Source organism: Perissodus microlepis, chromosome 4, assembly GCF_051167445.1.
Source record: "Perissodus microlepis isolate ML-2025 ecotype Zambia chromosome 4, ASM5116744v1, whole genome shotgun sequence".
In the NCBI taxonomy this organism is placed as follows: domain Eukaryota; kingdom Metazoa; phylum Chordata; class Actinopteri; order Cichliformes; family Cichlidae; genus Perissodus; species Perissodus microlepis.
Genome location: NC_140464.1, coordinates 10561817 through 10576729, shown reverse-complemented (window position 1 = coordinate 10576729; position 14913 = coordinate 10561817). Strand labels below are relative to the sequence as shown.

At 40.5% G+C, this 14913-nt stretch overlaps 2 protein-coding genes across 5 annotated transcripts in view; one reads left to right on the top strand and one right to left on the bottom strand.

Moving 5' to 3' along the window:
• The window catches only part of dock6 (dedicator of cytokinesis 6), a 41368-nt gene that overhangs the window by 11067 nt on the left and 15388 nt on the right, over nt 1–14913 (top strand). For all 4 annotated transcript variants that reach the window (XM_084925592.1, XM_084925591.1, XM_084925594.1 and 1 more), the window contains exons 2-19: nt 843–930; nt 2299–2477; nt 2685–2753; nt 2904–3030; nt 3459–3671; nt 5528–5613; nt 5734–5800; nt 6065–6214; nt 7321–7401; nt 7616–7772; nt 8340–8470; nt 9572–9665; nt 9781–9943; nt 12610–12727; nt 13337–13407; nt 13497–13635; nt 13758–13859; nt 13965–14051. In XM_084925592.1, the coding sequence (XP_084781718.1) occupies nt 2392–2477; nt 2685–2753; nt 2904–3030; nt 3459–3671; nt 5528–5613; nt 5734–5800; nt 6065–6214; nt 7321–7401; nt 7616–7772; nt 8340–8470; nt 9572–9665; nt 9781–9943; nt 12610–12727; nt 13337–13407; nt 13497–13635; nt 13758–13859; nt 13965–14051 (1941 nt within the window). In that variant the 5' untranslated portion in view covers nt 843–930; nt 2299–2391. The remainder of the gene's footprint in view (nt 1–842; nt 931–2298; nt 2478–2684; nt 2754–2903; nt 3031–3458; nt 3672–5527; nt 5614–5733; nt 5801–6064; nt 6215–7320; nt 7402–7615; nt 7773–8339; nt 8471–9571; nt 9666–9780; nt 9944–12609; nt 12728–13336; nt 13408–13496; nt 13636–13757; nt 13860–13964; nt 14052–14913) is intronic.
• Nucleotides 10254–11952, bottom strand: angptl8 (angiopoietin like 8). The gene is made up of 4 exons (XM_084925612.1): nt 11495–11952; nt 10867–11016; nt 10605–10715; nt 10254–10514 (listed from the first exon to the last, which is right to left on the bottom strand). Exons 1-4 carry the CDS (start codon nt 11789–11791, stop codon nt 10497–10499), a joined length of 576 nt encoding a protein of 191 aa, XP_084781738.1. The 5' UTR covers nt 11792–11952; the 3' UTR covers nt 10254–10496.

Sequence of the window (14913 nt, the reverse complement as noted above, 5' to 3'; positions counted from 1 at the left end):
AAGAGGAATTCTCAATCGCCCACCCCATTCCTAAAATCCCGACTTTTTAGTGGGACCAAGAGCATTGTTTAGCGCCGGATGCAGGAAAGGGTGGGAAGGGGTGTTCTGGCTGTTGACTTTGCAGTCGATAATGTTCCTTTTTCCTGTTTTAAATGGAGGTGTGCAGAGAAGCTACAGAAACTCTTTCCAGATTGCCAGTAATGTAGTACTAGTTCTTAAAAGTTCAACCTGAAAGAAATGCATCCTGATTTGTCATCACAAGGAGATCTTAGCTCTGTATTGGAGATGGAAGTGGAGGTCACTAGTCTTAAGGAGTCCTTGTGGATTTGAACCTTAGCAATGTAATCACAGCAGAAATGTTGAAGCCTTTGCAGCTGTGTATATCAAAGAAACAGACATGTGGTTCTAGAGGAGCAGCTGCTTGCTGTCTCTGGGAAAGGATTGTTTTTTTTCCTTCCCTCGCTTTGTCTGTCTTTAAGCCTCCCTTTGCCATTAGTTCATAAAGGCCAGGGACGGAGCTCTGGCTCTGTGCCTGCTCTGTGAGATCGGATCGGGTCCCTTTTCAGAACAGCTGCTGCCCTTCAGCATTGCTACTAGTACCAGGAGATGAAAACGGTGATAAGGGGTTCACAGATTCTGTGGGGTAGGATATGAGAAAGTGCAGACGTCACTTCCTGAATAGTTGTAGACACTTAAGCTGTTAAATGTAAATACTTTTTTTTTTTTTTTTAAAGTAAAAATAAATAAATAAATGTAAATGCCCTCTTACATTTAATTGGATTTTGATTTTGTTATTTGCACCCATGTTTAATTTCTAACCTACAATCCTTTCTGTTGCTCAGGACGGTTGCTGCAGAGGTCAGAAAACAAGTGTCCAGAGACTATGGCTCACCTCAGTTGTCGAAGAAACGAGGAGGCGCGCACCACCCTGTGAGTCACCCTGTGTTTAACCTCTCAGAGTTACTGCCCGGCAGCTCTGAAGCTCAAATTAGTCAGGCCAGAAATGGATGGGTGTAACTTTGTAAATGAGTACTGAGTTTAGATACAAGGAGGAAGATGTTACTTAGGTGATTGCATTTTTAATTAGTGTTCACAGCAAGTGGCTTTGAAGCAAGCATACCTGCTCTCACTCAGCTGTGTTGTTCTACAGCTAGGCAAGGTCTCACCATGAACGCTTAAGAATAGAAGAAGGGATGGTTATATCAGGTGATTTGTCTTGGAAATTGTCTTTTGTCTTGTTATAAACATGCCAGTATGGTTTCTAATTAGCCCAGAAGAAATGTAGGATTCTCTGTGATCTTCTAACAGACAGTCTGGTAGACATAGGTTGTGAAGTAGAGCCTCATTTTTTCACTTGCAGTGAATTGGGCCATATGAAAAAAAAAGATGACAACAATGTTTTTTTTCCACTTAGAAAGGGGCTATAGCAGTAGTTCCTGTGGGGGATTCTGCTTTTGATTAAACAGATAAAAAAGAAAGTACATGCCTTGTTCAAAATTGAGAAGTGAAAACCAAAACTGTAAAAGAAATGGATAACCTTGTTTAGACACAGTATTTTTCTTTCTTTTTAGCGTGCATAGAGATATATAAAGATATATATGTGGTAGTACAGGAAGTTTTTGTTTACCAACCATGTGTGGATCTTTTATATTTTTCTGTCATTCCTGTAGTAGTGGGTTCCCATATTAAACATGGCTAGTTTTAAATAATCAGATCAGCATTTGTGAAAGTAATCTCTTGCACTGCGTTTTATTGTTTGGTTTCAGAACCTTGGTTTTTGCTGTTGTATCTCTATGTCATTAATAATTTGGGATACTCCTAATGGGGTCTTCTCAAACAAGCTTTGGCTGCGAGCATAGAAGCCCTATCCATGTGCTGGTTAAACCTTTTGTTTGGGTGCGACAGTCAGTCAGGAAAACAGTTGAATTAAAAGGGAGAAGAGAGCTATAAGGTTGTTTCCGACAGAGGATGAACTCAATAAGTTCAATAAGGTCCAATAGTAAATAAACCTGGATTATTTTGAACGGTTAATCATCCAAAGCTACTCTGATCCAAGAGTAAATATAAGAAGCAAGAACGCATTGAAGTCTCTGACATGATGAAGTTAGTGAAAAATGCCAATAAAAATGTAATAACTCACCAGAAGCTGATTTTTTTCCTGTGAATGCCACTTAATTAAAAGATAACCATTGCTTTCACATGTTTACCTTTTCTGTGATTTTGTATTAAAGTGGTAATGCTAGAAATTGTGGGCACATCATAGTAATATGTACATAATAGTTTAATGCTGACTGACAGCTTCCACTGACGGAGGTGGTTGAGCCGGTGGACTTTGAGGACTATGTGAGCAGTCATGCTCCCGGGGTGGAGCCCGGCCCTCTCAAGCAGCTAATGGAGTTCCCGTCAGATGACCTGGAGCTCCTCCACCTGGACAAAGACTGCAATACACTGGAGCCCCCACTGCCTGAGGAAGAGGAGTAAGTCCACTAGTCTGCTAATGGCCAGCACAATCCTCATACTAAACTCTCAAGTCCCATTTATGGTCTTGACATTACTACACAAGCAGAGCTTTAATATCACTGTAATGGATAAACATCACTACAGATAGGAACAAAGCCTTCTCTCTGTGAACATAAATATTAAAAGCATGCTTTGCTCAATTATTCATGTGTTTTTCAATGTAGCTCGCTGGATTCCAGAGTGAGAGATGCCTTGGCTGTCTACACAGATGACTGGCTTGTCATTCAAAGAAAGTAAGTGGTCACAGTAGGGGTATCAGCTAAATTAACCTACAGTATGCGTTTCATCTATTTTGTAATAATGTGCGCCACATTTCTGTGTTCACTCCACATGTGATTGACAGTTACATTATTAGTTGGACAACTCTTCTTCTTCTCTTGCAGATATCAGCTCTATAGCACCACATACACCCCTCACAACTCTGAGCGGCAGAGGGAGAGGCAACGAGGGCTGGTCAAACAGACCTTTGAACTGGATGAGGCTGCTGCAGCTGAGCGCCAGGAAGACCAGGTAGACGACTGCGATGTTCAAAGACCCTGTAATCTTAAATGCTGATGGGCATTCAGGGAGGTTAGGTTCATGAAACATGTTTTAGTATTGCCGGGAGTAAAAGTTTTCCAGCTGTCACACACTAAAAGTGCTGTCATTTAATACACAGGCTAAGAGATAGAGTTGCCAGATTGCTGGGTGTCTCATTATCACAGAGAAAGGCAGTATGAGTTGTATTCTGGTCAACAAGCTAATTATATGAAGAATGACTAATGGATAAATGGATAAATGCCTTCTCCATTATCTATTACATTTTCCCCACATGAGTCATATCAGATGGGTAATGGGATATGTAGCATTGTAATTCTTATAACACATCTTTGCCTGGAAGGGGGAAAAAATCAAACAGAAAAACACATGACCTCACCTCTCAATCTTGTGTGGTTCAGGATGACGCAAAGCGGCGGTCAGTCAGCATCGATGAGACTCCTCGCGGCAGCTGGGCCTCCAGCATCTTTGACCTGAAGAATTCGTCTCCAGACGCTCTCCTGCCAACTGTGCTGGAACAAACAGCTGCAGAGGACATGGACCACCGCAATACCGAGGCACGACAGCAGGGGCGCCACAATGACCTGCTTGGCCTGTTCCCTCCCCCTGATGAGGTTTGTATTTGATCCTCTTATGTCTGACTCTGTTGTGGTTTAAGTTAGAAAAAACAGAGCAAATTAAAAATGATCATGATTTATAGCTATGATCACAAATTTAGTTTAAATAAGAGTTATTCAGCATCTATACTGTCAACATAGGGTTTGGCTTACATGCTCCATAGTGTAGTGGTTAACACATGTATAATATGCATAAGATCCTGGGTTAAAACCAGGAGGAGACTCATATCCCTGGGGTTATTTGAGGGAATCCATCATAAAAAAGTCTGTGCCAAATCAAATATGCAGATGCATGCTACTGTGGTAACCCCTTGTGAATAAGAGAACAGCTGAGAGAAGCTTTAGGTTTACTCTGTTTAGAGGAAACACATCACACTGATAATGAATGCTTATCACTCCGGGTCACAATTTCCTGGTGAGAAACATTCTATTATAAATTTTGTGGCAATAAATACCCATGATTGTATGAGTATTACCCATTAGTGTAATATTTTGGCACACAGAGCAATTTCCACAGTGCTGATTTCTCTGCATGGAGCCATGATGAGTTGTAACTGTAGATGAAAGTCAGACACAAATATGAGGCCGTCATGGAGACGAAAATTCAAATTGGGGGTTGCCACAGAGCAAATACAGCAACATGTTAGAGCAATACTGGGAGCATTGTCAGAGGAAGCTATAACAGTGGAGGGGAAAAAAAGAATATGCTCATAAGAAGGATGAAATCAAAAAAGCTATACGAGCAAGCTAATGTTTTAGTTTTCTTTGTGTGAGATATAAGACGTCAGCAGGAAGCAAACATAAGCGTCTGTATCGTTTGATTCTGAAAGCTCACTTTGCTCATTTTGGCTGAAACACAATGCTGGAGTTTTTGAACTAAATCTGGGTCAGCAGCATTTCTAAAAGTCTCTTTTTAGTGGTTCTAAAATGTCTTATCAGTGCCGGCGTTAGGCATAAATGTTGTAAAAGTTTAAAACTAAAACTTGTTAGTGTGGATGTACCCTGAGAGTTGTTTCTCTCTTATGGTTCACCCTGTGAGAACCTTGAAACAGCCCACGATCTAATTATTCTGTTATCAAAAAATAGATTTTGGAATTATCGATCTTAAGTGCAGCGTTTCTGTAGGTTAGTTGTGTAATGAATTAAGTGCAACAGCTTAGACTAGCAGCACACTGGAAGTACTGAAGGAACTTGGAGCTGTGTAAATGGTGATATTGCTGGTTTTCCATCAACACAGAGTCTAGAACTAGTATCGTGGCTGTGGGAGAGACTTGCGCAAGACATTCAGCACTGATTCAACCATGATTTCTGGTGGACAGAAATTAACTCCATAGCTAGTAACGTTGCTTTGGTCAAACCGGTCATAATGTGGGCTGGTTAGATAGACCAACAACACTTCATTGGTGTTTAAAAAAAGGCATTACTGACATGGATGCTAAAATTAAAAAGTAAGCACCTTTTTTAGTCAGTGACAACAAAACTGTATTTATCATTTCCACTCCTAACTAAACAGTGCTACGAATTGAAGGCAAACCAGACATCTAAAAGAAAAGCACTGACCACACAGAGCTAAAGCTGCAGGGAGCAGAAGACTCTGGCAGCAGAGTTTATAAATGCCGTTGCCATTTGTTCAGCTCAGAGCTATTGAATGTTCCCATAAAGTGAATGTCCATAATGTCTGCAAATCCAGCCACTTCAGGAGAACTGTTTGCTTTCCTTCCCTCAGTGTTCTCCTTTTCTCACTCATCCTTTTTTTTATGTATGTGTACACTTCACTGTTTCTCTGCCACTATGTTGCCATGACATCTGTGTAAATGCTATGCCGGGGTCTTGTTTTCCTTTCTGTGTGGCAGGATGAAGCAGTAGAAAGATGCTCTCTTCCTGAAGTGCCCAAGGAACATTGTGGCCAGAGGATCATGGTCAAGTGTTTGTCTCTGAAGTAAGGAACATTTGGAGTATTGTTCCTGGCATTTGTATCTTCATGCTCTGGTTATTATATTTATTACAAATACCCCAATGCACTCCTTATTTGACATTGTTTATTTTGTATGTTTTTCAGGTTTGAAATAGAAATCGAGCCAATATTTGGAACACTCGCCCTTTATGACATCAAGGAAAAGAAAAAGGTTTTATTTCTTTTTGTTCCATTTGATTAGTTCTTATTTGGCATAATGAGTCTTCTTTCAATCAGTTTCACTCTGTAAAACCACTTACATAATGCTGAGCTCATACTTCACTAATTTAATTTCCCTCGTCTCAAAGAGGCCTAAGTGGTCTTGCGGTTTAGATCACTGAGTCAAAACTGAATTAGCATCCCTTGACGTGCATTTCCATTATCATCTTTCCTTCCCCTGCCTCCTCTGATTCCCGCTTATCTTTCCTCCCAACAGATCTCTGAGAATTTCTACTTTGACCTTAACTCGGATCAGATGAAAGGACTCCTAAAACCCCATACACCTCACGTCGCCATATCTACATTGGCTCGTTCCGCCATTTTCTCCATCACATACCCTTCTCCTGACATTTTCCTGGTCATTAAGGTACTGAAAAACTCTCAAGTACACATGTGCAGTGCTGGGAAAATGCATTTGATTTGTTTCTTAGTTTTTGGCATATTTGTCACAATTGAATGTTTCAGATCTTCAAACAAATTTTAATATTAGACAAAGATAAATCGAGTAAATAAAAATGCAGATTTTAAATGATAGTTTCATTTATTAAGGGTAAACAGCCATCCAAACCTGCTTGGCCCTGTGTGAGAAAATAATTGCCCCTTAAACCTAATAGCTGGTGCTGCCACCCAAGATAGCAAGAACTGCATTCAAAGATTTGCCATAACTGGCAGTGAGTCTTTCACGTCGCCGTGAAGGAATTCTGGCTTGCTATTTTTTGCACAATTGTTTTAATTCAGCCACATTGTAGGGTTTTTGACCACGAACAGCTTACCATTTGGATTATGCACATTTATGAAATGCTGTTTTGATTTTATGCCACATGTAACAGGGTTCAAGCCTTCCAGTAAGTTCAGCTTTTGTCTCATCAGTCCGCAGAATTTTCCTAAAGATTTTGGGGATCATTGCGAAGCTTTTTGGCAAGTATGAGATGAGCCTTTGTGTTCTCTTTGGTCAGTGGTGGTATTGACTCTGGAACTCTACAATGGGTGCCAATTTTGCCTAGTCTCTTTCTTACTGTCGAATCATGAACTCTGACCTTAATTGAGACAAGTGAAGCTTAGAGTTCTTCAGATGTTTTTCTGAGTTCTTTTGTGACCTCCCGGACCTCCTCCTCCATTGATGCATTTTAAGATCTTTTAGCCTGCTTCACCTGGTCATACAGGTTTTATTTAAGTGATTTCTTGATTCAGCACGCCTAACAGTAATCAGGTCTGTAGAATGGGCTGGCCACTTGGGTGTGGCTAAAAAACTAAATACAAAACTGCATTTTGTATTTGCTCAGGTTATTTTTGTGTAATTTTAAAATTCATTTGATGATTTGAAACATGTTTGGCAATTATGCAAAAAGACTAAAAAAATCAGAAGAAGAGTGCAAATACTTTTTCACAGCGCTGAACATCAACAACAAATATTACTTTAAATCACATAATTGCTCTCAGTGAGTTAAAAGTGCATTTGCATGTGTTTTTCAGCTTGAAAAAGTCCTTCAACAAGGAGATATTAGTGAATGCTGTGAGCCCTACATGGTTATGAAAGAATCAGATTCATCTAAGGTAATGGAGCCAAAATGTTCTTTAAACTGTTGCAATGCTCAGAGCTTGCAGCCGCCATGCACGTGGGACCCTCTTACTGTCTAGTCACGAGAATTACTCAATTTTGTCAGGGTGGCTGCAATATTTACTGTCGTCTTTGGCAAGCAAATACTGGCTCTTGCAGATGTTTTAGGCTGTTCAGTATCTTTTCAGATCATATTTTGTTCCACTGCAGCACAAGGAGAAGCTAGAGAAGTTGCGCCTTCAGGCAGAGCAGTCATGCACGCGTCTCGGCCGTTTTCGCATGCCTTTTGCCTGGACGGCCATTCACCTTCTCAACATCGTCAGCAGTGTGGGAGGTCTGGATCGGTCTGACCCGGACTCTGATTCTGGTACTACTGATTATATACATATACATATATTTCATTCATAATTTCACATGTGCACGTACACTGATGAGCCACAACATTAAAACTACTGACAGGAGCATCACCGTGGTAGAATGGAACATGATGCTGGGAAACCTAACATTTGTGTAGATGTTAGTGTGATGTGTACTGTCCACTTAAACACTGTTGCAATGTCAGCAACGTCTCGCAGCTTGCCAGTGTGCCTTACAAAAGAAAAAATGCTCGGGAATTGCTTGAGGAACTCAAAAATCCCAAAATATTGCCCTAGTTTCTGCACTGTGCATATGTGGAATGCATCGTCACTGGTCCAAAGGCCCCACACTCCAAATCTCACAGGGTCCACTGCTAACTTCCTGGATTCAGAAACCACAGGACACAATCAGAGGTCGTGTTTCCGGGTCAGAGTTGTTTTAGCACCTGGAATGGACCTACACAATATCAGGCAGCTGGTGTTAATGTTGTGGCTGATCACTGTATGCAGACCATTTGCCTAATTACAGTAACAAATGTCTCCTGTCCCTATAATACACACCTTTGGGTCACTGCTAGAGCGAAAAGGTCATGGAACGTGGAACGAGAGAAAGAAGAAGGGGTTCGAGCGGATGAGCATCGGTGATGACATGTGTAACTTTGCCACTTTCCGTCCTGCAACACTCACCGTTACCAACTTCTTCAAGCAGGTATTTAGTAGTGCACATGTGTAGATCTGTCCTTACAGTGAGGTAAACTACCCATTATTTTAATGGGGTAGTTGAATATCACTATAGAAACAAAAGGTGAGACATAATAAATAACTGCATAAAAAGTAGAGTTTCATTTTTCTTTCTACTGTCAACAAGCACTTGTTTAAAGGTAATCAGTGGAATTCTCTATATATTATTGCCACATTGTTACTTTAAATAATGTCAAGTGTCCAGAGAAAGTTATTGTCTTGTGAATTGCTGCTATATAAATAGAATTAATAGTATGAAATTAACAGTATCTAATAAAAGACATGGGAATAAATAAATAATAAATAAATAGCCCCAGTGCTTTAAAACTACTTTTTCTGCTAGCCTTGGGGCAATACTGTCCATTTAATTATTAATCTTTTAAAAAAAAGATTATGCTCTCTGAGCTGTTGCACCATAGTTATCAGTGAATTGTTGTGAAAGCACAGTCTATGCAGATATCCCTTTTTATGTAACTGTGAATCAAGAGTGCATTTCTTTCAAACGATGGGACACTTGTCACCATAACCTGAAGGCAACCCTGTTTTTCAGGCCACTTATATGCTATATGTTATCCTAGTAAAATCCATGAATGTGGTGTGAAGTCAATTGTCAAAAAGCCTTTCCCTCAAAAATGTTAGTTTTTATAAAAGTGAAAAACTGCAGCCTGTTTTTACTCTTTTTAGTAGAGACAAATGAAGCAAAACCCGTGAGTGTGTCCGCTATGTGACATACTCCTCTCACTGCAACATGTTTCTAACACACCCTCTTAATCATGGCAGTGCACTTAAATTGTCAGTGCTCTGGTCATTCTTCTAAACCTGACTGCATTTAACTCCCTCCCCAGTGTCCACTTTTAGGGTAAGACTGAACTGAACAAAGTGGCTGCAATATTTACTGTCGTCTTTGGCAAGCCAATACTGGCTCTTGCAGATGTTTTACTGGCTCTTGCTGACCTGTCCTAAATATATATATTAAAAAAATCCATATAAGAGGGATGATCAAAAATGCTTTTCAAATAAAATTTAAACAGTTTTATAGAGAACACACTCTGCTCTTTTGTTTACCAAGGAGGGGGATAGGCTGAGCGATGAAGACCTTTACAAGTATCTTGCAGATATGCGCAGACCGTCCTCTGTTCTGCGCCGCCTGAGGCCTGTCACAGGTAAACCCAACACGTTCCTGTTGTCTAGGAAAGGTTCACCCAAAGCTTCATGGGTGATTTTAGATGCACTGTTTATATGTCTCTGTTTTAATCCCCGACCTGCTTTGCCTCTCAGCCCAGTTGAAGATCGATATCTCTCCAGCTCCAGACTTGCCTCATTACTGCCTCTCACCAGAGCTGCTTCATGTGAAGCCATATCCAGACCTGCGTGTTCGACCAACCAAAGAGGTGCTGGAGTTCCCCGCCCGCCAAGTATACACACCGCACACTACCTATAGGTGAGCGTTCATCTTACAAAGGCACACACATAAGAACACACTGTGTATGTTTTCTTTATAGTAAGTTTACCTATTAAGCAAATATATATTGACCTAGTCTGGGCCTCTTGTGTCTATTTGATTATTGATTTTTGACAGAGTCTGATATTCTTCAACCTTTAAGTCAATAGTTAAAGGAGAAAAAGAGACATTTTTCCAGCATTTTTTTTAATCTGAAATTTTTTTTTACTAATGTTATTTTCATGTAGAATATAAGCATAAAAATACAAAAAACAAACAAATTGTTTTTATTCTATGTACAGCGTATACATATAATACTGGTTCACCAAACACAATCTTTAATAATTTAACAGCTTATTTTAAAAAGCAAATTTACAAAGCAAACTGATGTAAAGACACAAAAATAATGCACAAAATATAGATTACAGGCACGATAACAAGGATGTAATTATGAAGGACCCAAAATATATATTTTCTGCCAGTGCAGTTGATCTATAGCATCCATAGCAAGGTTGGAAGGGAGTGCAGTGAGTTTATGGAGTTAAGATCTGGATCATGTCAGCACTTCACTCTGGAAGAGGGAAGCAAAGTAGTAAATTTAATGAAATAAAAACATGGAAAGTTTATCAAGAACATCAGATAGTTTGAACAAGTTATTTACCATCTTCTGCAGTTTGGCAAGCTGCTCATTCTGACTCTCAATATCCTCTTTTTGGAGCTCAGTCAAAAGCTGTAAGCCTCGCAAGACTTTGTCGTGCTCCTCTGCTCTCTCCTACAAACAGAAGTAAAGTTAAAATAACCTGTCAGTGATTAGATGACTAGTGTTCAAATATGAAGCAATAACCAGCAAAAGCAACTATGGAGTGATGGAGTGTTAGAATTCATGCTGAACTGTAACTATTTTGAGTACAGCTTTCTGTTACCTGCAGCTCCTTGATGCTTGGAGGTACAGAGTTGCTGAGGTACATCTCCAACCGGTTCACTTTTGTCCTCAGCTGCTGCTCTTCCTTCTCCAGGCTGGTCAGCCATTCTTTAGTCTTTGTGGTCTGAGCATGTTGCTGGGCCATCTGGGCCTATCAAAAGAGGATGTGCCTATATTATTCTCTTCCCCCAACAAAAGCCCCAGTGCAGCTGGCAGCTGCTTTCCCCAGAGTCTTACATGTAGCTTTCACACTCATTTTGCTTGCTCTTGTCTTGGATATTAGAGTATGGTTTAACCTTATACAGCAGGCAAATGAAGTGAATAATAGTAATATGATTGTCTTGGCTGTGAGTGCCCACATAATAACAGCAATACAGGATTCATGTAGGCATTTTAAAGAAAATGTTTTGCTTTCACAAGTCACCAAAAAGCTGCATTTTCTCTCTCCCTCTCTGTGTCTCCACCTCAATCTGATGGCGACTTATATACTCTGCCTCAAGTTTGCTCCCGTATGCTGTACTGAGATTGAACCTTGATTGTAATTCTGAGACATTATCTCTCCCCAAATACCACAGCCTTTCACCTTCACCTGGGGGATCTGTTGTTTACATATTTCCATGTCTTCTTACCTGTAGCAGCTGTATCACTTCTTTGATCTGTTTCTCCACCTCTGCAGCCTGCTCAGTCTGTTTCCCCAGCTTTTGGAGAGTTCTCTCAGTGTTCTTCAAAGACCGACTGATTCTCGCTATCTTTGCCTCAGTGGTTTCATAAGCATAGTTTAGGGATTCGCCAAACTGTAAGACACCAAACATGAGCACATTGACTTCTTCTTGCGGTGCCACCTTGTATTCCGTCTTGCTGGTCTTCCTGACCGGGCTTGCGTGCACTGCTCCAGCCACAAAAAGCAAGCACAGGCTCCAGATCATTGTGATAATAAATGTTGTTTCCTCAGTTCTTTCAGCTATTCAAAAGATATTTCTGATTTATCTTTCAGCAATAGCGCCTGTGCAGAATAAAGCTTTTTTTTTTAATGTATGAGTCAAAAATGAAAGCCATAAACAGGCACTTGTCTGTCATAGCAGTGTCATCAGCCCCTCAGCGATGAATGGAGGGTGGCTGCTCCACCTTATATTGCATGTGTGCATGGCTACGTGCGATAGCAGGGTAAAACATTAGCTCGGTTTTGGCCTGATCACAGGTCTTGTCCATGGCCTTTGCCTCAGTGACCCTCCCTTGAGGTTTGACTGTAGCGATACTAATTTTGTCATTTAGGTCACAAACATGTGCATCATGCATAGCAATATATGTAGCTTTTTTTTAAACGAAGAAAATTTTCACATGTATTATATTCTGTGCACGAAGTTTGGGTGATTGTTATGTCAATCAATCACATGTGATTGTGTGGTGTGTCAGTGCCTTTATACAAGTGGCTAAAGTCAGCTTTCAAATATGTACAGGAGTTACCTCTAATGTTTAACTTGGATGGGAGTTAAGGTGACTTTCATCAAGTGAGGCCAGGTTCGGGTCACACTCCCGTTATGTGCGCACGCATGATCTTGTCTTTTCTGAGAATAAGATTGTTATATATTGTAGGTTGTGGGAAATATTTAATATAAATGGGGTGTGATCTTATTGCCACATGCTGACATCATAACAGGAATTAAGTGTTCCCTTCATGGGTATGCAGCCTTTTAAAATTCTTGTATTTTTCTCTCTTTCTCTCTCTGCCTATTTTGGCTCTAAGGAACCTGCTCTATGTTTACCCACAAAGTCTGAACTTCAGCAGCCGTCAGGGCTCAGTGAGGAACATTGCTGTGAAAGTACAGTTCATGGCAGGAGAGGACCCCAGTCAAGCCTTAGCGGTGAGTTACACTCGGGGATAATGAAGCAACATGACCGCGATGTTCTCTGGCAAATGAAATCCCAGCCACAAAGAAAAGCTTAAGGCAGTGAAATACTATATGATGTCTTTTTCAGTAGCGGGAACTTCAAAGGAACATATTTGTGAGCAGCAAAGGAAGGAGAATTTAGTTATGCATGACCTGCAGCATATCTTTCATGTTATCACTCTGATTTTCTTTTCTTTTGGTTTATTTAGTATAACATGGACAATGCACACTATATAGTGTTTACTATAAGTGGCACTCCACCCAGGATATTTCTTTTGCATATCCCATAACAGCAATCCCATGTAGAGCTGCAGGGTAGAAAAGGATTGCTTGTTATGTAACATGGCTGCTGCTGACACAGTTACAGTAACATAGAAACTACTCAAAATACTCAACCAGTGTAACTGGTTGAAATTCACTCTTTCTTTCATTTATGAGTGAAAAGTTTTCAAACCTTTGAAAAAAAACATTTTCCAGAGTGAACTGTTCTCAGTTTGGGGTTTGAAACAGTTGTGGTGTTCATTGTGAATGTCTTATTGGTTATGGAAAACTGCATTTATTCGCTGCTTTTTTTAAAAACAGGTCATCTTTGGAAAATCGAGCTGTGCAGAATTCATGAAAGAGGCATACTCTCCTGTCATTTACCATAACAAGTAAGGTTCCCTCACCTGTTAAGCCTCTGCTCAAGTCTGTCCAACTTTTCTTTCTTTCCTAAATGTCTTGTTTAACTCTTTCTCATAAGGTCTCCTGAGTTCTATGAGGAGATGAAGATGAAGATTCCTGCCAATCTGACAGACAACCACCACCTGTTGTTCACCTTTTACCACATCAGCTGCCAGCCCAAACAGAACACTCCTCTGGAGACTCCTGTGGGCTACACGGTGAGTGTACTCCTTCAGCTGGCTCTCCTTGAATACTTTCACCCACACACTCACTTGTTCAATAGTTCTATCTGTTGTCTTGCCATCTGTTAGAGATCGCGTGTCTTTCTTTCTGCTTGCAGTGGATCCCTCTGATGCAACATGGCAGACTACGCACTGGCTCTTTCAGTCTGCCTGTCTCTGTGGAAAAGCCCCCGGCTAGCTACTCGGTGCTCACCCCTGACGTGAGTGTGTTTGAAGAGATTGTGTGAACATTGGTTCTTCTTCCAGCACCTATTCCTTTGTGGTGTGCCTGAGTGTTAAATGAGTTGGGTGTCACTCTCCGGCAGGTTCAGCTCCCAGGCATGAAGTGGGTGGATAATCACAAAGGTGTGTTCAATGTCGAAGTGAAAGCGGCCTCCTCAGTCCACACTCAGGTACACAAATACGCTTCTTACACTTATTGCTCTTTCTTATTCCTCCCACGTGTAAAGACCCAATTTGCTATTATAGCGTGGCTGTGGGTCCTTAAATTTTTTTATAATTCTTATAGATCTGCCATCAAAAATACCTTAAAAAGCGTTGAATTATCTTAAATGTTCTTTAGTGTTACTACTATACAACAAAAAAATAATACTCCCTGGTCTTTAAGGAGCTCACTTTCGGGCTGCTCAATTTGCGATACATCGGTGGAAGCTATAGAAATGTTAGTCTACAGAAATGGGAACATAGCAGTTACTTTTAGTGGTTAAAGTTAAAAGACATGCACCTGTCCTTGTCCTGGACTGGTGACAGTCAGTCTCACGTACCTAATTACAAGCTGGTCCTTTCCGTGCACGCACAAAAACGTACTCAGTAGCACAGGCAAATAGTCATGCGCTCACAACTACGCAGTAACATTTTGTTAGCGTAGAGGCTCCTGTCTGCAAGTGAAGACACAAAGTTCACTAAAGTAAACCACAGAGGGCCCACCATGAAAACATTCTTAATAACAAATCTAATGAGACATTTAAATCACCCTCACCCAGCTGAATATGGAGTTTTGAAAGAAGCTAATAAAGGCAGTTGCTAAATATAACACTATCCAGAATTTAGAACCAGCCACAAGCCAGCAGCTTCACGAGCAGTGAACGGATCAAAGCAGATACGAGGAAAATTATGGAGACAAGTGAAAACACATGAGGGTCGATGTCCTGTTATCTGGTGAAGCTATAATTAGACTAGAAAGTGATGTAAGTAGATACATTTGTGTTGTTGCACCTGCTTTTGTTTGGTAAGGTGAAATACGTCGGGTAAAGG

What these genes read in the sequence shown, in the direction of transcription:
- angptl8 (XM_084925612.1), bottom strand. Translation starts at nt 11,791, where the DNA reads ATGATCTGGAGCCTGTGCTTGCTTTTTGTGGCTGGAGCAGTGCACGCA. An exon ending in AAGTGATACAGCTGCTACAG is followed by an intron (nt 11,017 to 11,494) that starts GTAAGAAGACAT and finishes CTCTTTTGATAG; the next exon opens with GCCCAGATGGCCCAGCAACA. An exon ending in CAAGCATCAAGGAGCTGCAG is followed by an intron (nt 10,716 to 10,866) that starts GTAACAGAAAGC and finishes TTCTGTTTGTAG; the next exon opens with GAGAGAGCAGAGGAGCACGA.